Source organism: Rattus norvegicus, chromosome 10 (assembly GCF_036323735.1).
Source record: "Rattus norvegicus strain BN/NHsdMcwi chromosome 10, GRCr8, whole genome shotgun sequence".
Taxonomy (NCBI): Eukaryota; Metazoa; Chordata; class Mammalia; order Rodentia; family Muridae; genus Rattus; species Rattus norvegicus.
In genome coordinates, this window is record NC_086028.1 from 63,982,064 (window position 1) to 64,009,737 (window position 27,674).

The 27,674-nt window shown below is 42.8% G+C and overlaps 1 protein-coding gene across 11 annotated transcripts in view; it reads right to left on the reverse strand.

The window, feature by feature from the left end:
- The window catches only part of Nlk (nemo like kinase), a 123,575-nt gene that overhangs the window by 16,632 nt on the left and 79,269 nt on the right, over positions 1-27,674 (reverse strand). For 4 of the 11 annotated variants that reach the window (XM_039086614.2, NM_001191924.3, XM_063269645.1 and 1 more), the window contains 3 exons: positions 5,939-6,045; positions 4,388-4,473; positions 913-1,122 (listed from right to left, as the gene is read on the reverse strand). In XM_039086614.2, coding sequence (XP_038942542.1) covers positions 913-1,122; positions 4,388-4,473; positions 5,939-6,045 — 403 coding nt within the window. Of the gene's footprint in view, positions 1-912; positions 1,123-4,387; positions 5,099-5,938; positions 9,450-11,667; positions 14,076-15,793; positions 27,487-27,674 lie in introns of those variants that run through there. The other 7 variants (XM_063269641.1, XM_063269640.1, XM_063269642.1 and 4 more) reach the window with 7 other exon arrangements.

Consider the following 27,674-nt stretch of genomic DNA (forward strand, 5'->3'; position numbering starts at 1 on the left):
GGAAGAATGGCAAGTGGTATCAACCAGAGCTATCTCTCTCTCTGCGACTTTCCCAATCCCTTTCTGCTCCTTCCTCTTTTTCTTCTTCCTCTTTTCCTTTCTTTTCTTTTTCTTTTTCTTTTTTGGACAGGGTTTCTCCATGTAGCCCTCAATGTTCTACAGTTCATTTTGTATACCAGGCTGGCCTCAAAACTCAGAGATCTGCTTGCCTCTTCCGAGTGCTGGAGTTAACGGTGGGAACCTTTAATCCCACCTGACCCTCTTTTTATTTTGAGGCAGGGTCTCACTATATAGATCTAGCTAGCCTGAAACGTTGGGACTCGATACATAGATCAGGATGGCCCGGGACTCACAGAAATCCTAATAGCCTCTGCCTCAGGAATGCTGGGATTAAAGATGTGCGCCAGGACACCTGTCTGCAAATGATTTCTGAACGTTCGATTTTAATTATCTTCTGGTGTTCTATGCCACATCTAAATACTTTAGCCCAATGATAAAGTTTAGTTTTGAAGAAATCAATTCAAAAAGTGTGTGGTCTATGCAGAAGAAGTATGCTAAGTCATCAAATACATTTTAAAACCATGGCTATTCAGCTGGAAGAAACAGATGTCTTTGAACAACTCAGACCATACCTATGCAATGTAGAGCCAAGTCTGCTGCTATGCACCAGTGCATGTAACAAAGTGAATGCTGTCTCTAATGGGCTCCTAACTGGCAGCATGAACCTCTGTCATCTCCAGCTTTGTAATTTTCTGGCTTTCGAGTGAACCTGAATTTGCTAAAAGTCAATTAAGACAGTACAATGAATAAACTCAAGATGTATACAAGATGGCTTTCCTTTCAAATCTACAGCTGAATTAAGAGCAAAGAGTGCCGTAAAGCGAAGCAAAGAGTGCCGTAAAGAAGCCACACCTGCTGAATGGGACTCTGCGCCTGAAACAGTATCCTTCGGCCCAGCAGCTCTGCAAAGATGCACCCCACAGACCAGATGTCAATAGCATTGCTGTAATGGCGGCTGCCCATGAGGATCTCCGGAGCCCGGTAATACTGAGTAACAACTTCCTGAGTCATGTGACGGGATTCATCCAATTCTTCCACTCTGGCCAATCCAAAATCACAAATCTAAATAGAAAAGACGACCAAGATATTACCGAGCAGACACCTACTGTTTACTTTAGAGACGGTGTAGCATTGAGCTTGCTGTTTAGCTGAGGATGACCTTCAAGACCTGAGCCTTCTGTCCTGTACTTCCCAAGAGCTGGGCTCATAGTCATGGGCCACCATGCCATGCCCAGTGTCCTGCTAGATTTTGTCAACTTGACAAACATAGACATATTGGAGCCTAGGGAAACTCAATTAAGGAAATTCTCCGATAAGATTGGCCTGTGGACATTTTTGGTTTTTTTGTTTTTTTGTTTTGTTTTGGTTGATGACAGATGTGGAATGGTGTAGCCTACCATGGGCCATACCATCCCTGGGCAGGTGCCTCTGGCAGGTTAAAAAACAAAAGAAAACAAAACAAAATAGCAGGCTGAGTAAGCCAGGAGGAGCCAACCAGCACTCCAAGAGTTCTGCTTCAGGAAGTCCTGGAGATTCTACCGTGGTATCCCGTAATAGACTGTGACCCTTGACATGCAAAGCCAAATAAACCCCATCTTTCAAGGTGTTCTTTGTCATGGTCTTAACATATCGTAATAACGGAAATCAAACTAGGAGACTCAGCTAGACAGACACATTTATGCCTGGGAAAACAGCAGCAGCAACAAAGAAGCCTCATTACACATACAGGGAAAGAACCTTGACAGATTACTCATGGACTTTGAAAAGTCTTAAATGATATACATATAGACATTCTTATCACTATAAAAATATGGCCTTATTTGGACAACAGAAAATTCTAACTTCAATGTTTTTATATAAATTATGTATCTTTTAAATTTTGTATTATCTTATGATGTCAGAGTTTTGCCTATATGTCTGTCTGTCCACCACATGTGTGCCTGGTGTCCACAAAGGCCAGAGAGATATCAGCTCCCCTGGAACTAGACTTACAGATCATCATGATCTGCTCCCTTTAAAATTATTCATCTTTAAAAATATTCTTCTTGGGGTTGGGGATTTAGCTCAGTGGTAGAGCACTTGCCTAGCAAGCACAAGGCCCTGGGTTTGGTCCTCAGCTTCGGGGTGGGGGCAGGGGGGAGCAATAAAAAATATTCTTCTCCAGACTGGAGTATGGCTAGGTAAAAGAGCACTTGCCTTTATGTGCATGGGCCTGAGTTCAATGCCCAGCAATGGGAAAACAAATACTTTAGCTTATTCTAAACCAATAAGCAAACCAAAATTAAAACCAATGAACGCAAACATAGCTGAATGCATACTTCAGCCTAACCAAGATATTTGTAGGATGAATTAATGGAAGAAATCAGAATAAAAGGCATATTTTATTGGGCTTGGGACAAATGCCATCTGTTTTTCTTTTTCTTTTTTTCTTTTTTTTTGAGTCATGGTTTCTCTGTATATCCCGGGCTGTCCTAGAACTCACTCTGTAGAATAGGCTGGTCTGGTCTAAGCTACAAAAATCCAGTCAACAGAAGTCCATGAGGATGGACACTCAGAAATGACATTTTCCTTCAGTTTCCTATTCATATAGCTACAAGCTACCACAGCTTTAACGATGATCTGGACAGTGGGCTTCAGGTAATAACACAGGCATGACAGGATGACATAAAATTCCCCTCGAAGGTTTTCAGCCAAAACTCAAATAAGAACTGGCTGAAAATATCATAGCACTGAGTTGGTATAAATAGGACAAGAATTTCCAACTATAAGGTTTTAAAAATATTTTTAACTAAAATGAGTTATAAGGATTTGGTTTTGGTCTTGATCTACATAGTGAATCTCAGGCCTGCCAGGGCCACATAGTGAGACCCCCTTCTCCAAAATAGATAGACAGACAGATAGTTATAGATCACAAGCCCTGTTTAAAGATAACCAAGCAGCAGAAGGAAAGACTCAAGACATGTGGAAGGAACACGGGAGAAGATTCTGGGGTAATACTTTTTCTTTGGAAACAAAAGAATGAACTGTGCTATCAGCTTCTTTCAGGGAAAGCATAAACGGCAAGTGCTTTATCTCAGTGGTGTTAAGCCAGGGGTGGGCTCTGTGCAGACACAATGAAGAACTTTCACTGACAGTAGCACAGCCCACCAGCTTGTGAGGAGAACTGACCTACTGCTCAAGAAAGCATTTAAAATAGAAACAAATGTATTCATATGTACTCATGGCTTTAATATGTACTCAACTGCCAACATTTAGGTAACGCTATCACTCTTCGTTATTTTAAAAATAGACAGCACTGAGAAATTAGCTAATCACTGCTGACTGGAACATCGTAGGAAGTGGCCACCCAGGGAGTGAGCTTTAATCTCCTTACACAGAGATAGTGTAATTCTAAGCTTTTAGTTCACATTCAGAGTCTCACTATGTAGCTCTGGCTTGGAACTCAGTCTGTAGACCAGGCTGGCTTTGCTCTCACGGAGATCTGCCTGCCTCTGCCTCCCCAGTGCTAGGGTTAAAGGTGCATGTGACCACCGCCCAGTTACTATTTTTCTTTTAAAAAATACTTAATTTTATGTGTATGTATGTGCACCATGTGTGTGTAGGAACCCGCAGACATCAAAAGAGTCACTGGATCCTTTGAAACTGGAGCTACAAGATTTCTTAGCCACTGAGCCTCCCTCTGCCCCCACCTCTAATTTCTATGATGAGGGAAATGACGATGAACCTTCCACTATTCAGGAATTTGAAAAATGCATTTGTGTATTAAAGGTTTGAGAAATGCACACTGTGGATTTTGCTATCAGTGAATCTCTTCTAACTAAGGACAGACAAGGAGAAGTAGGAACCAGTGAAAATGAAGGCAATGACTCGAGATTTGGGAATACCTGTTTTAGGTTTTGCTTTTTTTTTTAACCCTTCTGCCTTTACCCACTGGGGTTCCCATCATGCAAACTCATGTCCAGCTTTGTTACTTTTTGAGACGCTGTCTCATTCTGCTGCCTAAATTGAGATTTGGAGATTATTACTCTGTGGGGAAGATCTGACTACTGTAAGGTAGAAATACACCCACTAGGTGCACAGGCCCTTTCCTGGCACAGCCTTTAACTTCCAAGCATTCCTGCTGCAATGCCACACAGTGATGCTAGCCATGAGATGCGGCACCTTCCCAAGCCACATCTCAGTGTCACAGCAGCAGAAGCTAAAAGTCTATTCCTTCCGAAAAACGCTTCCTATAATAGGGAACGGTCTGAGCTGATGGGAGTTTCTGAAAAGACTGCCATTCTTTTTAGTGACATCATAGTTCTCATCTCAGAGTCTGAAAAGCTACCTTTAGAACACAGTTGCTGTTCACAAGGAGATTCCCCGGCTTAATGTCGCGATGTAAAATGCCAGCTGAATGGAGATATTTCAAACCTGAAACAAACAAACACAATTTTAATTGCAGATATTTAGTTCCTTATACTTAACCAACGAACACACACACACACACACACACACACACACACACACACACACCCCTTAAACAGAAACAAACTAAAAGATTTAAAATCACTCCCTAAACAAAAGCTAAAGAATATTACTAAAAGCTTGGCTTAGTCCCCTTCAAAACACTGTAATTTTGCTGCAGTAAAATGTCACACAGTTTGCACATGCCAGAGACAATGTCTATAATTTAAAAGATTACATGACTTGAGGCATAGGTAAGTCTGTCAGGCCCTACAGTTAGGCACGGCCATGCCAATATCCTTGAACTGCTCCTCAGCGTGGCTCCTGGATGGAGTTCTGCTATTGATACTCCCAGCCTGTGACTCTGAACCTGCTCCAACACAGAAGCTTCCATTAATCTACAGGAGGCCTTTCTTAGGATACGCATTTCAGTGACAGGACAGAAAGCAGGGACCTGCCCAGACCTGTCAGCAGCACTAGCCACTAGTGACAGCCAGGAGGGCACTTAATCATCTCAAAATAGTTTTGACATCTTAAAAGACTGGTTGGTTTTCAGTAGAAGTGTAGGTTACAATCTTATAATGATTTCTTTCTGAAATAAAACATAGTAAAACGTATTAACACTGTAGACAAGCCAAGCATTTTCCCCATTTCCCTCTACCACAGAATATCTACAGATTTATCACAGGTGCACTTTTGGTTATAATATTGCTTATGTATTTTGCTCTTTGGAAGACCTTGATTTTCAGTTTCTTTCTAGAATTCTGTGAATATTGGGAAAAACGTATTTCAGCAGACAAGAAAGTGGTTTCAGCTTTAATAATAATTCTCCATCTGTCACAGTGGAACTGTGGACACAGCTGATGGCTAGAGGAGGAATCAATCATTGGCCTAAACTGTTTCTCACGAAGGCCTGTGCTCTTACGGGCAGTCAGGAGTTAACTTAAGAGCCTGTGTCCTGGCCCGCCCCATCTGCTTTGGGTTTTAAGGGTCCTTCTGAGTTGAGTGCAACTCAGCCATGGCAGGTAATATTCAGACAAGTCCACCAATTGGCTTGAAGGATGGATGTCTTCCACGGAGAACAGTCCCTTTTTAATTTAGTTATCTGATCTGGACTCTATGAAAAGCCAAAGGCAGCTAGTGAGATTTGTGGCAAACCACTGGTGCCTGCCTTCCTAGATTAATCCACTTGCCTGCCTTCTCTGCCCTAATGAAATAAAAATAAAAAATATTTGGCCACCTTCAAAGCCTCTTGTGGAGAGGGATGTGACTAGCATGCTCAAGGATCTGAGTTCAATACCTAGTGCTTCTAACACCCACACCACTTAACGTCAAACACAAAAAATAGTGAAACAACTCTGGTTCAAACAAATAGCAAAGTGACTCATTTATACAACCACACTGTCTTTTTCTTGATAAAGAGAAATCTTACCTCGCAAAATCTGATAAAGAAAAACTTTGACATGATCTGAGCTGAGTGGCTGAGGAGAGACGATAATTTTATGTAGATCACTCTGCATCAATTCTGTGACAACATATCTTCAAATTGTTAAGTTAAGGAGATGTCAGAAAACGGACCCCAGCCCCCTCATTGTCATCAATCATATTTAAAGGGTAACATCCATTGTCAAGGCTGGGAAGTTTGAAGACAGCTAGCTTCTAGACAGGCCGATGGAGATGAGAATCCCAGCGACTACGGGATTGAACAGTGCCTAAATTCGAAAGGATGTACACGTTTAAGAATTGAAGTAAGCAACCAAGTGCTCTCCTTATGATTATTACTCAAGAGAAATTAAAAGTAAATACTTCTAAACAACAACCAGACCAAGGCACAGTGTGAAGATCTGTTAGTCTCAAGATTTTGGCTAGTTATGGGGATGTCATTTAAGTTTAAAAGTGGGTTGGTGACCCCATTTTAAACCACCAGCAAAAAAGTTCACAATAAATCCATCAACTGTGGCTGTGTTACTTTATAAACTATGGTACTGCCAGAAGCACATGAAATGGTTACTTCAAATCCAAGACTCCCCAAATCAGAGCAACATAACCTTCCACTTGGCTCACTCTGCGTGTTTATGAAAACCTGTTTCTGAGCTTCAAGCTCTGCACTCGGATGTAGTCTCAGGTTTTTGTTCAAAGAGCTGGGATGACTGGGTAGCCATGAGAAGGTGGAATTCAGAATTTTTATAAGACACATAAATGTTACAGAAACTAAGAAATCCCTTTTTTGCTATATTTTATTAGAATAATAGACATGCTTTACCCTGGGTGTGCTTAAAAACTTGTTAAAAGTTTACACTTTATGATTTAATTGGAACTTTTCTATAGGTAATCTTCAATTCACAGCTTTAAAAGTGAGCAGGAAAGACAGAATTTGTGCTAACATGTGACACATGGTTGAAAACTACTGCTTTCAGATATGTGTGTGTGTGTGGGGGGGAGGGGACATGAGACACTTGGGAGGCTTTCTGCTCTCACTGGCTGGTATTTCTGGCGCTTGTCCCCCCTCTTCTCCTCCCCTCTGAATGCAGGAACATCCCAGCCCTTTTCCTTTGTCACATTCACTATCTCGAACACTTGAGTCCTGATCACTCCTTTCCTTTGCACCACCAAGCACAAACCTTTATCACCCTTGCTATATGTCTCCATCTTCCCATGGGAAAGCTCTGCTGGCTTTGTCTTCAGAGCTTGGCTACCATTGGGCCTCTTCCCACCAAGCCTGCTGTTGTGAATGGTGGCTCTAGATTCCTAGGACACGGCGGCTAGCACACGCGGTTTTGTTTTTATTTATACGTTGGCACTTAATTTACTGTGTCTGAACTAACAATGCTTAAGGTTTCTGTTGAGAACTCAAGCCCTCTAAGTAACCAGGCCTTAAGCAGAGAGGGCTGCAAACAGTCTGGGGACACACCCAACCCCAGGTAGGAGGTAGTCGGTAGTTATGACTTAAGTTTTTTTTTTTTTTTTTAAAGACAGGGTCTCTGTAGCTCTGGCAGGCCTTGAACTCACAGAAATCTGCTTGTCTCTGCTTCCAGAATGGTGGGATTAATTGGCACTGGTCACTTTCGAAGATCACATACTAACCAAGACCACTCCCCTTCCCAGAGAACCCGCACTGTCAGATAGCTGCCTAGAAAAGTGCACTCGTGCATTCGATAGAGGGAAGGCAGGCAGGCAGGCAGGCAGGCAGGCAGGCAGGCAGGCAGGCAGGCAGGAACGCTTCGGATGGGAGAGGAGCAAGAGACAGTTTTAACCAAGTACAAACATATGGGCTCCACTTAGAAACTGAGTCAAAGAGAGACCTTGGACAAATCGTGGGCAGGTAGTAAGGGGTAAACTGAGTGAACTGATGTTAGAGGCCTCAGTGCCACACTCATTATGCTCTGATGAGGTACTTAGCAGCTCCCTGCAAGGGGCGGGGTGGGGTGGGGTTAGGAACAGAGAAGGCTGGGGAAAATGATTATTTGTTGAGGCTGAACAATCCAGGAGTTATGTTCTTATCTGTACTTTTGGTATTTTTGAAGTTTTCTAGATTTATTTCCCCCCCAAAACAAAAGTGAAGCAAAATTTAAAAAAAAGGTTCTTTGTAAAAAACAAAAACAAACAAAAACGAAAACAACCCCCCCCAAAAAAAACTATGTAAAAAGATGAGACCTACCCAGGCCCCTGCCCCTTTGAACTAAGCCACCTTTTCTTTTAAGAGTCTTTGTCTCTCATCCCCTTTTTCCCCATGCTCTTTCTGCCCCCGACCCCACTTCATTTCCCAGTCTGCATGGGGATTTTCCTGGCCCCATTCCTTGGGACCAGTGAACCTGCCCAACAGCTGCCCAATAAACCTGCTTTTATACTTAAAAACAAAACAAAACAAAACAAAGGCAGTCACATGTAGCTCAGGCTGGCCTGGGATCTAGTTTCATGTAGCTCAGGCTGGCCTGGGATCCCCCTCCAGCTTCTAAGCAATGTGAGTACAGGTTTATGCTAATATACTCATTTCCAGAACTTTCATTTACTTAATCCATCTTGTTGAAAATCTAAGTTTTTTTCTTTTAATTTTAAACAACCTTGAAACAGACATTATGTATAGCTTTATGTGAAATCTGATTAATTTTTTCAAGTATAATTATAGGACATTATTTTAGGTTTACACTTGATCTTAGCCAAAAGGCCGAGAAGCGATTAGGTTTAAAATATAGGGAACAATTTCTCAGGCTATTCAAATCTTTTATATTAAGTGCTTATTTAGTATCCCCTCTTTAAACTGTCAAGACTTTCTCTTGAAGCTTTATGTTACTGCTATCCAAAGGCACATCAGTGAAGTGTGGCTCCTCTCAGGTGAATTCATTTTCCCAGAGAAGAGCTCTATTAGAAACCCAGACCGGGCTGTAAGGGCCCAGTGTGAGTAAGGCGAGGACGCAGAGATGTCACAGATCAGCATGCCCGTCCAGGAAAACAACCTTGTACTCCCCTGCGGTCTGCAGGATGGTGTGTCTTCCTGCCGCTGCCGCCACCCCCCAGCCCCCAGGCGAGTAATCAGCCTTCGGTGGTTCACCTGCACCCCTGCTTTCTGAGGAGACACCTGATGCCTCCAATGTTGAGCCTTTTTAAACATCCCGTAAGAATCAACCCGGTCTCCACTCTCATTACAGTCAGCTCAGGTTTCTGCTTTTGAAGTCAGGACTTTTAATCATTTACTAACATTTTCCTATGGCTGTAGTAAGTGAAGACAACCCACAGGTTCAGGCTGAGAACCACTGACATGTTTACTGATCACCTGTTATATGTGAGCAGGATCGATCGAAAAGAACATGGTATTGTGAGCCAGTCTTGTCCTTTTGCACGTTTCTTTTCTCAGAGGATCTCACACAACTCAGGCCAGTCCAACTCCACAGCCAATGGTAACTTTGGATTCTGGGCCCCAGAACTCAGATCCTCTTGCACACTTCCTAATCCATTTTAAAAAAACAAAATAAAATAAAACAAAACAAACAAACAAAACAAAACAAACAAACAAACAAAAAAAAAACAGGCTCTCAAAAAGTGGGGCTCAAACTCACTATGAAACTGAGGATGAGCTGCATTCCTGTTCTTGCCTACACTTCCTCAGTGCCGGGATCACGGATGAGCATCATGCCTTATTTACGGAACGCAACCTAGGGGATTATACATGCTAGTGTGCTAGCTACTTTAGGTCAAGTTGACACAAGCTTCTGAGAAGAGGGAGTCTCAAATGAGAAAATGCAAGACTGGGCTGCAGCCAAGCCAGTCTGTAGGACATTTTCTTAATTAGTCACTATATGGAGGACTCATACCATGGTGGGTAGGGCCAGCTCACACTGGTGGTGTTGAGTTCTATAAGAAAGCAGGCCGAGCAGGCCATGGGGACCAAGCCAGTAAGCAGCACCCCTCTGTAGCCACTGTTCTGCCTCCAGGTTCCTTCCCTGTTGGAGTTCATGTTATGACACCATGAACAGTGGTGGTAGAAGAATACGCTTAATAAACCCTTTCTTCCCCAACTTGTTTCTGATCATGGTGTTTCACCATAGTGATAGCATCCCTAAGACACCAGACAAGCTTTCTTGCAGTTGAGTCACACGCCCTGCCCCTTTACCGGATCGTCTACTGTAATGCATTTTCACTTGTAAAGCTGACTTCCATATTGAGAATATTAATCCTTCTGAACATACTAATTTTTTCTAAGAAATATTAATCACAGGACAGAAACAGAGAAACACTACAATTCTGCACCAAGTTAAGCAGACACACATGCAGAATTTTGAGACAAGGTCTCACTCTATGTAGTCAAGCCTCCAACTTTCAACCTGCTTTAGGCCTCTCAGTGCTGGGATTACACGTACGCATGTGCCATAACTCCTGGCTTCAACCCTTGAGTTGTGCTGACCTTTTAAGTTTCAGAGATCAAGAAAAGGAACATTAGACAGAGGAAAACCAAGCGAAGCGGAAGAACCTGCACAGATGCCGCTGTTGTGTCCCAAGGATCTGGATGTTGGTGCTCCCAAGTCTCTCATGCTGAAATCCTAACCCCAGAATACTGGGAGGGAGGGCCTGTGGGAGGTGATTAGGTGATTAGGGCAGAGCCCTCATGCACGGGATTAGTGTCCCCATAAAAGAGGCCTGAGGGAGCTCGTTAGTTGCAGTCCCACTGTTGTAGGTTACAGTGAAGAAAAGGCAGGAAGATGGCCCTTGTCAGGCACCAAATCCATCAGGTGTCTCCACACTGAACTTCCCATCTCCAGAACAAATTCCTCCTGCTTATAAGCTACGTAGGTTTAGTACATCGTTGTAGTAGCTCAAAGGAAATAGGATAGTTGTCAAGCTGACGTTTTATTCTGGGAAAACAAGTCCCAAAGAAAGGAAACACTGAAGCACTTATCGTTGTGGGATGCCTGTCATGCCTACCAACTTCACTTACAGCTTTCTTCTCCAGCACTCAATGTTATTTTCTTGCCCTCCACACTACAGGACTGGCAGCCCAGCTGTGATGCCAGAAACTTCAGTGTTAGTGCGACAGACAGCTGGTATGCAAGCAAACAGAAGAGCAACTAGCACTCAGTTGAACTTAGGAAAGGAACAAACTGATACAAAAGCCAGGAACAGAGATCAGTGGGAAGGGCACTGTGTGCTTTCTGCTAAGGGTGCCTGCATTTTCAAGAAAGGGGCAGTTATAAATTATCAGATGCAGGTGCTATAAACTGAATTCAGGTACTCTCCAAGAGCAGGAAGCACCCTTACCTGCTGAGTCCTCTCTGGCCACAACAGATACTTTATAATTAAATACTCCTCTGGGAGGGGACGGGGGACGGACCCTAACAAAAGAAAAGAATCCCCGCCCAAACAACACTTCATACAGCACTACAGACACCAAACCAAGATTAAGTTCACACCTGAATTGTAATATTGGATAAACTGAAATATTGTTTGACAACAATAATTTTATACAACTAGAGAATGACCTGAAACAAGCCAGATCTTCCAAACCCAGAGCACAAATGCACGTGCACACATCCTCACAAAACAAAAGCAGCAGCAGGCTTCTCTTCTGTTAAATCCAAGGACGTCACTGTCTTCAGGACCCAGGCACCTGGACACCCTCCCAGCCAACCTTCTAGAAAAGTGTTTACAGAGAAATCAATGAATGCTTACTACTCAATTTGTTCATAAGAGAATGACAGCAGACCAGGTAAGCTCTGGCCAAGGCGGAAGTCCAGCAACAGAACAGACCCGCTCGCTCCTCTGTTCTTCTGCTCCCCTTGGTGAAGAAACATCCTCACATACAACATTGAAAAGTTTAAGACATGAGTGTTTTAATTATTACAACAGCAGAAAATGAGATTTTTCATGCTTTAAGTTTGGCATAGTACAGTCTAAAGAGAAACACATCTTAACTCCATGAATGGGGCATTTAAATAAAAAAAAAAATCACACAAAACAATCCAACAACAAGGACATTTAAAATTTTTCTCAGAAAACACAATTCCTGAACTTGAAAATCAAGCACCTATCTGCAAAAACCCAGAGTAACACATACTGCATTAAAGGGTTCTGCTTTGCTCTAGCAAAGTCCTCTGAAGTCACAATTCCCAGCATAATGTTTCCCAGATGTCTAAACTAGTTGCCATGCCAACTAAAGCAGCTTAAATTAAGCAAGGGCTTGAAACAGCACCTGCATCACTCCAGGTCTGTTGCACATTAAATAAAGCTCTCTTGACAGGGCCTCAGAGGTGCCATTAGCGTGAACAGCGTCTATCTGATTATTGTTTGAGTAATTTAATGAGGGTCTGCACACAAGAGTAAAAAACAGGGTACTATTACCCTCTCTTGGTCCTTCTAAATGGGACAGCCTCTCTAACAGCTGGTGTACCTCCTGGGTCAATGACTTGGCGATGGTCTTTTCAGTTATCATCCGGTAAAGATGACCTATAGAAAGAACCAGTGCTTAGGCTTCCAGGCGAGTAGGAACAGATTAACCATTTCCTAGATAAAAACTTGTCATTAAAATAACACCATTAAAAAACACACTGTGCATGGTGCGCCAACCTCAGAGTGATCTGAACAGCCCTGCTGACTGCAGCAATTAGTTAAGTAGTCATGAAATATGAATTTCAAAATGCACTCATTTGCCTCAGAAAACAAAGGATGCACACGAATAAAGACAAGGGTCTGGGAGCAGGCACCACAGCTCTCGGGCTTCCAGTGTGCAAGACAAAACAACAGTGTCTTTGCGTTGCTTTAAGAAGTTGATTTCTTTTCAAAAGTTAACATTTCAAGTTTCTTTACTGCTTTCTCAAATATTGGTTACCACAGGATGTTATTTAAAGAGACACACAAGCCCAGGCGGGAAAGTTTATGGGACTCAGTGGAGGTCACATTTCCACATTTCAGGACAAAGCCAAGGCTAACTTACATTTCTTTAAAAAAAAAAAAAGATTCATTTCTATTAGCTATTGTCATTTTTGCACATTGTGAAAGCAGGGTGGGGTAGGAGTGGTAGGAGCTTGGGGTGTTTTTCAGTGATGCCATGAGCTTCTCAGGTGGCTGAAGCAGCAGGACCCCAACTTTGAGACCTTCTTGTGCTACAGAGTGAGTTCAAGCCCGGCCTACACAACTCAGTGAGACTGTCTCAAAATAAAGAGAGTTGGGGCTATGGCTCGGTATAAGAGCGCATAGACGGCCATGGTTCAATCTCCAGTACCCAACAACAGGGAGAGGGAAAAAGCAATCTTTACTTTATCAGTCTTTACTTTCTATCAAATGAAATGTCATATATAGGGTTTTAGTTTTAATTTTGGCCGCATGCTCCCATTTCTCTGCAAAAGACATTTACATATCAGTTTTTAAAAACCCCCTTATCTCCAGCTGTAGGGCATCTGCTGCCCAAGTCTTCTGACCTCAAGGCAACAGCACCCATATGCTGCTATACAGACATGAAAGGATGCACATGATTAAGTAAAAATGATCTTTAAAAAGTCATGTAAAGGGGCTGGGGATTTAGCTCAGTGGTAGAGCGCTTACCTAGGAAGCGCAAGGCCCTGGGTTCGGTCCCCAGCTCCGAAAAAAAAAGAACCAAAAAAAAAAAAAAAAAAAAAGTCATGTAAGCAGATCACTGGTAATGAGGACAGTCTTTAGAATAATGCACACTACTAGTGTGTCAGCAGTGGAGCTGTGCATGACAGTGACCAAACAGCACTTCCTGCCAGACTGCCACAAAGACTGCATAGGATAGGGGAAAATCAGGGCTAAAAAAGCTTCTGGAGATCAAGGAAATGAGGTGGGACAGGAGGGAAAGGAGGAGGGGTGTTCAGAAGTAAGAACAAGTTTGTATAATTTACTCTGATGTAGAAAAGATTATGAGAAGACGAGAAAGTAAAGCCAGAGTCTCAACGGTGAGCCTTCCCTGACCTCTTGCTTCAATTAAAACAAATGTGAACTGTGATCGATATTTACTAAACCTATCCCCGGAATGGTACATCTACCTTAGGAAGTAATTGAAGAACTCACAACAGTCAGCTTCATCCCAGAAATCCTGACTTCCCCAACTGTCAAAGATAATTCTGCAGAAAAAAGGCAACACAATCACCACGGAAACAAACGCTGACATCAAATTCTGACCTTCTATTAACAGTAAGATGATTGAGTACTTTTCTGTTTTTAGGAAGTCATGATTACTCAAGCAGTCTCAGAGGCTGCAGGACTGATGCCAAGAGCATCTTTGTTTAACCATCATCATTAGCATCGATAAATACCAAGTGGGTGGAGAGCGCATGCTAGCTCAATGACGGGACAGAAAGAAGACGGATGAATGCATGGCAAACAGTCAAGAGACTGAGAAGAGACTGACACTGATATGCAAGAATGGCACAGCAAGGACCACAAAGAAATAGGATTATTATGTGTGTGGACACTTGGCCAAAAGGAAAAACAGTTGCTAGTTATTTACTTTGTTTTGTCTATTCCTACTAACTCCGAGAAGAAGTCAGCCCTATTTTCAAAATCATCCCATAGAGAAGCAGGGGGTCTGGAAGGGTAAATGAATGAGTCAGAGGTCACACCGAGCTGGAAGCTGGTGCTAGAGCCCAGCCCCTGTCTCAACTATACCGTTTGTGAAAAAATGAAGCAAACTCCAGAAATACAAAATCACAGGACAAGCTAAGAACAAAATAGTTACACTTCAGAAGGGAAAAAGGCTTGGAGAGTGACCTTTGCAAATGAGAAGTTAAACAGCCTTAGCCGGTGAGGTGGTGCTGGGATGCAGACCCCAAATCATCAGGGTTACGATCCTGACTGCCATTTACCAGCCTGGTAACATGAGGCAAGTTATGTAACTTTGCACATTTCTGTGCTTATAAAATAGGCATAATGATGTTCTGCCAGTGTCTGGCACAAAGGGGAAAGGAATGAGGTGGCAGTCACCATTCTCATCCTTACGAGGAGGAGAAAGGGTAGAGTTAATTAAACCTCAGTGCCAGATGTTGGACATACATAATTCATCCACCAGTAAGGAAGAGTGCCATCGAGTAACTTTCTCAAGGTCAGAAGTTAGCAAACTGAGCAGGGGATTAGAATGTGAACTCAGGACTGCTTGAAAAAAAAAAATGTTCGACTGTGGTGTTATTCTACCATCTTTCCCAACCAGGTTTGTTCAGTAGGGAAAGACTCCACACGGAGGAAAAGAATGTAAGTAAAGAAGAAAACTGACAACCGTTCAACATATTTCTTTTGAGCCAGTGTGATTTTAAAATGAAAGACCAGGTAATCTCAAAAGAGCATCATTGCTGAAGGAGGAGAAGCTATTCCCTCTTAAGGAAGAGCAGTATTGCCCTGAAGCTGTCTGGTTTGTCTTAGCCTCCCAAATGCTGAGCTTATAAACGTGCCCACTCTGGCCATTCATTTACTGTTTTTTACTTTTTTGGCTTTGCAGTGCACTTTTCATATATATAAGTACACTGTCGCTGTCTTCAGACACACCAGAAGAGGGCATCAGATCTCATTACAGATGGTTGTGAGCCACCATGTGGTTGCTGGGATTTGAACTCAGGACCTCTGGAAGAGCAGTCAGTGCTCTTAACCACTGAGTCATCTCCCCAGCCCACACTTTGAATTCTTATTTTTAAATTATTTTATTTTTCATGAGTATAGATGTTTGCCCACATGTATTATCTGTGTATCACATGCATGCTTGGTGGCCGTGGGCCAGAAGAGGGTGTCAGATTCCCCTGGGACCCGGGTTACTTATAGTTGAAAGTCACTAAGTAGACAGTGTGAATCGAACCTGGGTCATCTGAAAGAGCAGTAGGTTCTCTGAACCGCTGAGATGGCCATTTCTCTAGCTTCGGCTGTTCGTGTTGTTAATGTAGTCTCACGTGAGTTTTTCTGGTTCTGGAAAACATTATGTTCATCATAGGTACATTCCTTTAGAGTTCAAGTCACATATGGATAAAAAGCTCTTTTGCCAGAAAAAGAGTTTTCTACAGCAGTGAGTCACTTTAAGTAGGTGGGCTGAAGAGATGGCTCAGCGGTTAAGAGCACTGGCTGCTCTTCCAGAGGTCCTGAGTTCAATTCCCAGCAACCACATGGTGGCTCACAACCATCTGTAATGGGATCTGATGCCCTTTTCTGTCACAAAGGCAAGTAGTACAAATAGAGCACTTATATAAATAAATAAAAAATGTTCTTAAAAAATAAGTAGGAAAAAAAAAGTAGGTCTATGAGTTGGTTTTCTACAAACTGAAAACTAAAAAATAGAGAACAACTCTAAGAGCTAATGCCTGTGAGAACTTAGGGAACTTCCCATGTGGATTCCAGGCATTGGCAGAAGGTTTTGCAGCCCTGGGCTTGGAGTGGTAACACCAGCGATAGGTCAGCATCCTGCAATTGAGCACGCTACACATCCCAAAGCCTGGGCTGGCAAAGTGGTGCAGTGGGCAAAGGCCTGATGCCAGGGCAACCGACCAACTCTTGCAAGTTGTTCTTTAGCTTCTGTGTGAGTACCCCTCCCCCACAAGTAGATAAAAGTAATAAAAATAGCCGGCCTTGAACTTACTTTGTAGTCCATGCAGGCCTTGAAGTTTCTACCTCTGCCTCCTAAGTAGCTTTCACCACCAGGCCCAGTACAACCTAATCCTATTTTCTACCATCTGGTTTCTTGCCTCCTCTAAGTATCAGTAAGAGGAAAGAGTTCCAATTAGATATGTAACATTAAACCTATGGCCAATTATGTGATCCAGGGGTATTAATATTTAACAACATGCATAGAGCAAAGCATTGGAACCAGTAGCATGGAAATGAAGAGCACGCTGATAAAATACAGACTTGCGCTAGTGTTAGGTCTATTAAGTTTCCTGAGGTAGTGCTCTCAAATCGAGTTGCTAGCAGGAGACACAGCTGGTCTGTGAAGTAGCTAAGCGCCCCACTGATTCCCCATATCCTCCAATTAAGGTGAGTCTGATGTATTTATAGTGGCTTCTGAAACCTCCAGGTCTCCACGTAGCACATGCATCCTGGTATCTAGCAGCCTTAAAAAAATAGAAACGGAGTCACAACAGTAGGACATGACAGAAGAGATCAAATACATTCAGTCCCAGGAGTTTCCTTAAACCCACACACCTGAATGAAGTCTGGCAGGCCGCTCACAATCAAAGGTTAAGCAGAAGGCTAAGCAGTTTGGGAGATGATAATAGGGTTCTCAGGCTTTTCAGAGGCTCAATTAGGCGAGCCTTTGTAGATCTGAGCCTCTAACGTCCAGAGCTGGTGCATTTCACTCGCACCAGCTGGGGAGGTTTAGAGACATATTTATATTTTAATGGAGAGGTGAAGAGATTAGAGTGGAGCTCCCCCATTCCTCACTCACCTGGAACAGAGGTGTTTCAAAGAGCTCCTGTGAATAAGTTGTTCCAACTATAGTGACTCTCTTAAAAGGAGAGAAGGGGAAAATTCCAACTGCGTCAGAACTTTTAAACAGCCTCTTTTTAAAAATAACCTTAGGATTTTGTCATAGACTAAAGCCTGGGTAACCTTCATGTGGACGGGAAGGGCTGGCAAAGGCCCTAAAGATGTGACAACTGTTACAGGGAGGAGGTTCTTGAGATTCCAGGCTGAAGGAGCAATTTATGCTAAAAATCTACTTAGTCAGAAAGGTTTGGTAAAAGTAATGGAAAAGCAGGAAGGTCTGGGAAGGAGCTAGTCGGACAGATGGTTTAGCAGTGCTGCTGAGTATTAACCACATCTTCACGGAAAAAGAACACGAAGTACTAGGAGTTGGCCATTCCAAATTAAGAACTAACACCTTTAAAATTTCCTTAATGTTTTGCCTGCATGTCGGTCCACACACCATGAGTGCTTGGTGCTCAGTAGTGGGGGCTGCATTGACCCCCGGGACTGGTGTTACAGATCCAAACCTGGACCCTCTAGAAGCAGTGCTATGAACACTGAGCCATCTCCCCAGCCCAACAACCAAAACCCTTACTTTTTTACAAAGTTCTATCTCTGCTTGGAGATGGCTGCTCGGCAGTTGAGAGCACTGCCTGCTCCTTCAGAGGACCAGGCAATTCCCAGCACCCACATGGAGGCTCACACATGTAGTGAGAATTTTGTTTTCTTTGAAAAACAGAAATATTGTGTTTTTGTTTTAATCCCAGATATGTGATATAGGGCTGCTTCAGATTGTCCATAGCAGCTATGATTTGCCTCAAGCTCTAGCAAGGCTGTGGTTTTGCCAGTGCAGATAGTTTCTGTAACTGTGTGATATTTGGAACTCTGGGGACTCTTCAGAGGGTAGAAAAATGCTAGGCCCTGAGAGGTGGAGGTGCTGGTGGTTGGTTGCTGCTGGTCACGATTTATTTAGTAGTTGTGTGCAAGGAAGAAAGAAGAAATTAGATATCTGAATGGCGAAGATCAAACTTGCCCTGAGGAACTCAATGCCCCTAATCAGCAGGAGGAAATCTACTGATAATTTGCCTGTCTCCCCTTTATCCCTTTTTCTATCTAGTGTTAGGGGTTTGGAAAGGGTGGAAAAAAGAAGAAATCAAGCTACTCATGGCTACTTGTAGCTGCCGGCTGAGGAAGAAGTCTGGGCTGAGGAAAGAGGATCCTGATACCTTGACCTGAGGCTCTATTAACACTCTCAGCTCCATGCCTCTCCCCCTAGCCCCTGCAACTCCCATCCCTACCCACATCCTCCAGCCCTGCCATAGCCCCAGAGCTCTCAGGGGGCACTCAATGCCCACACTTCTGTTTAGGCATAAAGACTCCCAGAACCAAACCACTGCTCAGGGGTAACTCTCTGGCCAGCAAATGGGGAGGACCCAGCAGTCTTTGCCAACGAGGAGGGACTACATCTATTGATGTATGTGACCACTGTATTCCCCAGGATTAATGTGGGTATAGCAGGGGCAACGCTGGGGCCAGTCGCAAGTTCAGGGACATGTGTGGATAGGGAGATGGTGTAGGTCCCTATGGCTGGGACTTCTATGTTGGCCTCTCCTTTAGACCAAAGTTTATATACAATAAGGCTCACAAAGAGACCTGAGGGTCATCACGGAGGGGATCGGAGCTTGAGAGTGACTTTAGAGCCCCAAACACATTCTATATAGGCAGCACAAATTGGACTGTATGGTTCACTAAAAAAACAATACAAAACAAAAACCCTAGGGGACACAAAATTTCAAGTAGGAAAGTAGGGGTATGGCAGGGAGGAGTAGCAGGTAAATATGACCAGAATACAAACTTATTTTAAGAAAGGAAGTCCACTTACTCATGTCAATGACATCAGACACCCATGTGCTTAACAGACCCTGCTACTTTCTTATAGAATCGCTGAGTCCTAGCTCTAGGAGGCCTTCCTTGACTACTGTTCCAAATGCTCTCCTGCCCATTCGTCTCATTTTAGTCTTCAAAATAACCAAGGCAGGTACCACTATTATTTAAATTTCATGAGGAAAGTCAGGCGCCGTGGGAGTATGAAACATGCTCAAGATCACACAAGCAGTAAGACACAAAGAAAATATTCAAAACTAGTGTCAACTTCAGAATGCCACGGCCTCTGTCACTGCAGATTTCCCTTCTTTGACCACAGGCTAGCAGAGTTCTGAACCAATCATAAGGATTTGAAATAAACCTAGAATAATGGTCAATACGAAGAACACTTACTGGAAGAGCCACCAAGACACCCTGTCTCAAACAAAACAAAACCAAACAAAACCAACCAGCCAAAATCAAAATACAGAAGTAGGGGATGAAAGGCAATTTTCATATTTCCATGTGTGGTCTGCCAGCTCACCTTAGGAAAAGAGAGAAAAAATGAACCCGATCCAGGGCAGGGAGGGAGTGGTAACAGGCTTCTTATGTAAACACGAGGCCCAGAGTTCAATCCCAGCAGAGGGAGAAAAGCTGGGCACAGTGGCTGCTGTACTATCAGTGTTAGGGAGGCACAGCCAGGAGACTCCCTGGGACTTGCCGGTTAGTCAAACTAACTCAGTCACTGAGCTCCAGATTCAGTGAGAGACCTGGTCTTTAAAAACTTGGAGGAGATGGGGCTGGGGATTTAGCTCAGTGGTAGAGCGCTTACCTAGGAAGCGCAAGGCCCTGGGTTCGGTCCCCAGCTCCGTGGGGGGGGGGGGGGGAACTTGGAGGAGAGCCATTGGTGGTGCACAACACCTCTTTGATCCCCGGCACTCAGGAGACAGAGGCAGGAGAATCTTTGGAGTTCAAGGCCAGCCTGGTCTACAAAGCAAGTTCCAGAATAACCAGGGCTACACGAGAAATCATGTCTCAAACAAACAAATAAAACAAAACAAAACAACAACAATGAAACAAAATAAAACTATTTTACTTTGGAGAATAACTGAGAATACCATCTGACGTTGAGTCCTGCTGTTCACATGTACCACCACTGCACATAGAGAATTAACAGAAGCAAACAAAAATCAAAAAGTAAATAAAACAATTATAACATGCAAAGAATGAGAAGCATGTAAGTTTGTAAACTGTTAGAAATGCCTCCTCTACACTGTGAAGATGTTATACAAACATGTCCCAAAAAACCCCCGCTGCTAAGTAGGCACTTGAGTAGGGCCAGTCTCTGAAGCAGTTCCCGTTGAGCATCTGAGAAAGGTGATACAGTTGCACAAAAATTACCGAGCTGGGCATGGTGGTACACGCCTTTACTCCTAGCATTTGGGAGGCAGCAGCAGATGGACTTCTTGAGTCTGAAGCCAGTCTGGTCTTGAGTTCTGGGCCAGTTAGGCCCACACAGTGAGTCCCAGTTGTTAAAAATTAAAAATACCTGTTGGGTTAAATACTCATTATCTATCTAGAATTCAAAAGTGGAGCAGGCTGGCTACTTAAGAACAAATGTACGGGGTTGGAGATTTAGCTCAGTGGTAGAGTGCTTGCCTAGCAAGCGCAAGGCCCTGGGTTCGGTCCCCAGCTCCGAAAAAAAAAAGAAAAAAAAATGTTCTACATGCAAAGAGCTATCGATGTTGTACACTTTTATAGAGCAAAAATCAGTGCCTTTAACTGATTTACCTGGATTGAAAAAATGGAGAACCCATTGTATCAAACTATTTCCTGTAGAATAGATGTGAACAGAAAGCTCTGAAAAGCTAACTTTATTCCCAATCATGTTTTACTGACTTTTGTTGTTGTTTTTTAGACAGAGTTTCTCTGTGTGTAGTCCTGGCTGTCTTGGAATGGAACTCAGAGATCCCCTTGCCCCTGCCTCCCAGGTGCTGGGACTAAACGTGTGTGATACAATCCCAGCTTATTTATTGATTTTAAATGATGGAAACAGATCAATCTATTTCCAGTTTACGCTGCACAGCAAACAACAGTAAGCCAGATTATAAAAAAAGTCATCTTAGACTATTAAATATTAAATAGGTTTCACATTTGGAAAGTTTTACGATTATTTTTTCTTTTAAAAGAATCTTCATCTTAAACCAAGTACAGCAGTCACATGGTACATTCCCAGACCTGAGGAGGCTTAGTCAAGAAAACCTCCACTCTGAGGCCAGCCTGAGATACAGAATCAAAATTCCTCGTCCAAAAAACGGCCTTTCTCCAAACTCATACAGTTCTGCCAGCCTCCCGCTCCCATATGCTATCAATCCCAGGATTGAACCTGGTTTTAAATGTTCTTAAAGTCATTTATGGACTGATCAAGGGTAAGAGTGTATGCATGCATATGTGTGCGCACACCACACCTTACCTAAGAGGCTAACTTTGGGAGTTGGTTCTCTTTTTCCACTATGGGGGTTGGTTCTGGAGATAAAACTGAAGTTAAAAGGCCTGGCTCAAGCACCTTTAAATATCTCAGTGTGATGATGCAGGTGACTTTCCCAAAGGACACAGCAAATCCTTGCATACAATAGTTTACTAAACTCCCCAGTGAGATTTTTTTTAAAATAAGAGAACAGTTGAAACGTAATCCATTTCAAATATGAATTCTAAACTCCTCCCGTTACCTAGCTGAAGGAAAATTCCAACTATAAAGACAAGACTTTATGAATTCTCTTTCTTTACTTTTCCTGCCTTTTCAAATCAAGTCCACAGAGAAGAAAATTTCAACCTAGATTTCAACTGAAACGAAAGTGGAAGTGTTAAATACATGGACAAGAGACTCTGGTTTGTGGATATTGTCAATTTCAAACAATGGTTTCTGAAGACAAGCAATGCAGCAATGTGCCAGAGCAAGCAAGCTATGTTCTCTTTTAACAAATGGTCAGCTCTAAATCTCATCATCATCCCTGCAACAAAAAGCACGGTGACTTTGCAAACAAGAGAGGAATCAGTGTGCTTCACTGAGAACCACTGACCTTTTCTGAAGCATGCCTGAGCTTCCCCATAGAAATCAATGGAATAAAAGGTCACTCTGTGTAAGTGTTCAGTTGGCAAATTCCCTTTCCTTTTAAAGCAAACTAATTTATTATATAGAATGTCACAAATTAAAACTACCTCAACTTCAATTTAAAACTAACTTAAAAATGATGGGGGCTGGAGAGATGGCTCACATACTGCTCTTGTACAGGACTGGAGTTCAGTTTCCAGTACCCTCAGCAGATGGCTTACTGCTGCCAGTAACTCCAGCTACAGAGGGACTGGACACCTCTGACCTCATGTAGAAACACACACATGCACACCTTAAAAATAAATGATTAAAAAAAAAAAACCTGAGTGAAAATTCTACCATCAGAAAACAGCAAGCAGCGTGGAAAGCCGTTTGTTACTGTCCAGGAGGTTGTGGGCTGAGTCTCTGTCACCACAACTAAATGTCTATGTGTGGTAAGACAAAAGGGCTGGGGATGTGGGGATGTGGGGGCGTGGGGGTGTGGGGATGTGGGGATGGGCCCAACTGCTAATGTGCTTGCTTAGATTGCACGAGGCCCTGGGATCAGTGTCTAGCACTGCACGAAACTGGATGTGGCAGTGCAAACCTATAATCTCATCATTTGGGGGGTAGAAGTAGGAGGATCAGGATTTTAAGGCTAGCCTGGGGTACACAGGCCTGCCTCAAAAACAGAACAAGAAGAGCATCGGAAAAAAAAAAAAAAAAGGTGACTTCAAATTTCAGCCTTCACAAAGGGCGTTGGGAAAGAGAAGAGCCACTGTATCTGTCAAATGGAGAAGGTGGAGCTGATGATCACCATCAAAAATAAACATATATGCATACGATCCAGACAGAGAGCCAAGAAACACCAATGTGAGGCAGCCTGGGGGCTAGACTGAGACCCTACCCCAAAAAACCAATCAACAGAAGCCACAAAGACTTTGGAATAGTTCTGCTTTTTAAAATGAATATAACAATTTTAGGAGCTGTGGATGTAGCTGAGCAGAATGCTTTTCTAGCGTACCAGAAACCCTAGGTTTGATTTCAGCTGTGCGAAGTGGGAGAGCACGCTTGTATCCCAGCAACTGAGAGACGGATGCAGCCGGATGAAAATCTCAAGGTCATCCTATCCTTAACCACAAACCACGTCTGAGGCCAGCCTGAGCTACATGAGAGCTGTCTCAATATCTAACCACCTAAAAATAGTTGTTTGTTTGTTTGTTTGTTTAAATGAGCCTCTATCTACACTGGTAACATTATACTACAGTTTTCACTTACAAAAAGCTGAGATCTCCCATGATCTTGTAATATATTCAGAGTAAAAGGTGAACAGTGTTAGTCCACAAGCTGCAAAATATGTTGCTTTTCCTCCCAACACAACAGAGAAGAGGAGCACAAGCATAGTGAAATAGTTTAGTAGCCAGGGACCGTGTTTGGTTTTGGTCATAAGTCTCCTCCCTCTTCTAATCTGAACCCCTTTATCTGACTATGCCTATAACCCCCCTCTCCAAACAATGCACCCAGTTACATCAGAACTCTTTCAGATTCCTACCTGAACTGGGCAACATTTACACCCCTCTGATCAATAGTGTATGTATCTGTGCCCCTAACAACGATCAAATCTGGACAATTTCTATTCAGATATATTTTCATATGTGTGAGTATAAAGAATGGAAAGGCTGATGTGGCCTTAATTAGTTTAGGGTGCATGCACTCACTGTAAGGCCAATTGTGTCCCTAAGTAATCTATCAAAATAAAGAACTACCCATACTATACCCCTTAGCAACCAGACTCTCCTTTGCTGTGTCCCTGGAGGACTTTCCTGCATGTGGCCAGCTGTCGATCTTTCTATCTCTGTGGTCCCTCCAAGTAAAGTTATCTTGCCCTGTTTGCACATCTGTGTGAACCCTTGTTATCTGTGCTTTAGAAAGAGGCTAATAACCTGGAAACATTCATCCTAAGCCCAGCTCGGATCAGTTAACAAGTGGCATGCTAATCTCTAGCCAAACAAAGGCTACAGCTTGGTTCTGCTACTCCACTGGAACACCCACCCTCTTCAATGCCACATGTCCAAACTCTTCCTATCCTTTGATGAGGATCTGAAAGGTTTGTTTTCCTGTCTGAAGCCATGCCAACTCCCCTCCCTGCCTTTAAACTCTAACATCACTTGCCTATATTCTTCTGGCATATCCCACTACCTCCATTAGCTATTTTATTTCTTCCTTTTTAATTTAAAATTGTATGTATACGAATGTTTCGCCTGCATATCACATGTGTGCCTGGTGCTTGGAGAGGCCAGGAGACGACATTGGATTGGATGGAACTGGAGCCAGCACAGTTGTGAGTTGTCAGGCAGATCCTGAGGATCAAGCCTGGTCCTTTGCAAGAACAGCCAGTGCTCTTAACAACTGAACCGTCTCTCCAGATCTGAGTTTCTTCATCTTAAAATGAAGGTAGGAGTAAAGTGTTTAGGACGCATTCAATTTCTTTTGAAAGTCTATATTCACAGAAATTCATTTAAAGTCATACACATAACAGATCTTTGGCTGAATGAATGAGATAGACCATGCACAGATGAGCTGATCACTACGTGGGGATCCAGCTAGTCCTCGGTTGGTCTGCTATATTCTTCTTGCTGCTGCCTCTACTTCTGTCTAATGCTCCAGAGGTAAGGGCCATGCGTGGTGACACTAAGTGAAAGCCTTTGCATTAAACCATCAAATGCTCTTCAAGTAATTCAGCCTTTGAAATTAAAATAGGACCAGTGATCATCAAATCTCTATATACATGTTTGTTTCTCAAGACATCAAGTAACTCAGGCTAGCCTTGAACCTAATCCTTGGGAAATTCCTCTGAAACAAGGTGCTAGAATTATAGGCATGCAATATCAGTCCCGGTCTCTGTTTCTAAATCATCATAATACTTTTCAACTTATAATCATCATCTTTATGATTAAATTTTACACTAGATCACAAAACCTGTAGGACAGAGATCCCTTTTTATGACTTAAAAATGTTTGTTTTGTGCCTATTTTGTCAGGAACTGTTCTAAGTGACAGAAACTCAGGGCTGAAAAAACAGGCAAAAATCCTACAAATAAGGGTAATAATGCTTACACTCGCGGAACAAGAAATTCTTAATGTGTCTCTTTCAAACTCCTGGGGTGGACTTCTGGTCCATGCCACACTGTTGGTGTGAAGAAGAGTGTGATTACCCGTGGACTTCATGTGTTGGTTCTTCTCTGCACTGGCTTCTGGACTCTCCAAAGGCTATAGAGCTATCTCTCAGAGGTTTCAAAGGATTGAAACCCCTATCATTAAACACTCCTGCAGTACCCAAGCCTAATGTCCAAAGCCAGTATGTGGACTCTTCTGCACAAAACATTAAGATTGTATCTCAGGCTAAAAATAAGCCTTTCCCAAAACAAATTAGTATTTACTTCCAATCCAGTAAGCGTCTGGTACTTTAAGTGCCCTGTTTATGTGCACTGCATAGAGTGCAGAATCCTGACTGAGGAAAATATTAGTTCCTGGTCAAACAATTACAACTGTTTCTCTGGGTTTAATTTCAGTAGGTAAAGATTATTAAGATGTAAACTATTTTTATACAGATTTTCTAACAGAAACAGAAGTACAAAATGAAAAACATAATACTTTCAAAGATAACTCAGTTTAGCAAAATACCAAATCTTTAATAAAGTAAAAAAATATACTTCCTAGACTGATACTTTCTGCTCAAAACTGCGGTGCTGTTGAGACAGCGCTGTGGGTGAAACCACTACTGCCAAGCCCGGCGAGCTGAGTTAGTCGGCAAAGCCATGAGCTGGAAGGAGAGAATTGGTGCCTGCATGTTCTTTCTAAACCCCATGTGTGCACCGCAGCATGCTGCGCTCATGCCCACTCTCATGCAATAGACAAATGTGGTCTGTATACTGAGCTACTTTTAGCTGCTTCAAGAAGCAGTCTCAAGATACACACTATGTTCAAATCTAAACAAAATTCCTGTAAGGCACCAATATAATCATTTGTTAGTTTCAGTCTGTGTGGGGAAGCAAATGATTAATGGCACAAAAGCTATATATGATCCTGCACATCACATCTGATTACATCAAAATGCTTATACAACTCAGATTTTCAAGAATCCCAAAACAGTTTCAACTAGGGCTTTGGTGAAAAGACAGTGAAGATTTGAGTCAGGGTCTTATGGAGTGAAGACGAGCTTTGAACTCCTGATCCTCTCTCTACCTTTCCCCTTCCAAGTGCTAGGATTCCACGATTCTGCTACTGGGGCCAGCTCTCAATTAGGTCTCAAAGGTTTGTTTTTATTATTTTTCATTACATGTCTGTGTACTCATGGAGGCCAGACAGCAAGGATCTCCCTGGAGACACAGATAGCTGTGAGCCATTGAATATATGTACTGGGATCTGAACTCAGGTCCTCTGAAAGAGCAGTAAGTACTCTCAACTGCCAAACCATGTCTCTAATCCCCCACCGTTGGTTTTAAAATGTTAGTGCATTAAAATTATATAACATAACATTGCAATGTTCATTGTCTTAGAAGAAGTATAACCATGTGGTAAATGTATGTACAGTGGACGGTTACCTTTCTCCTCACAACTTGGGTAATATATAAGTAAGCACACACTTAGAGGTAAGGGTGGGGGCGGGGGAGAGAGAGACAGAAAGACAGGGAAAGGGAAGAGAAAGACGTAGCAATCCTCCAAAAGAGAAAACAGCTCACTGTCTAAAACCACATTTAATGCGTGTACCTGTTTCTGAGAGTTCATAGATGGGGTTGCTGACAAAGGTAGGTAATATATTCAATTCATATGGTAACTTAAGACCCTGTTAACCTTTAATATTATACATCTATATTTTAGGTAATAATTTTTCTTATTACCCAACTGAAGAGAAACTAAACAAAAAAAATTTTCCTTAGGCCATGACAGATTCATTTGTATTATAGAAAAACAAAAAGCAGACAACTCATTTTAGAATACTAAAGTGTGAACAAGGCACACATGCAGCAAGGCATTTCCTTCTCTCTCATCTGTCAGCTGCTCTACAACACAGGCCTTCAGTACCCTGGATTCCAAGCTAACCATACCTACCCGAACAACATAACAGTCAGAGGCGTGGTCCTCCTCCTCCTCCCCTCTTCCCCCTCTTCCCCTCCTCCTCCCCCTCCCTCTCCCCGCCCCCTCTCTTTCTGTGTGTGTATGTGTGGTTAAAACAAGTTTTCTCTGTGTAGCCCTGGCTGTACTGGAACTCACTTTGTAGAGCAGGCAGGCCTCGAATTCAGAGATCCGCTCTGCTTCTGCCCACGCAG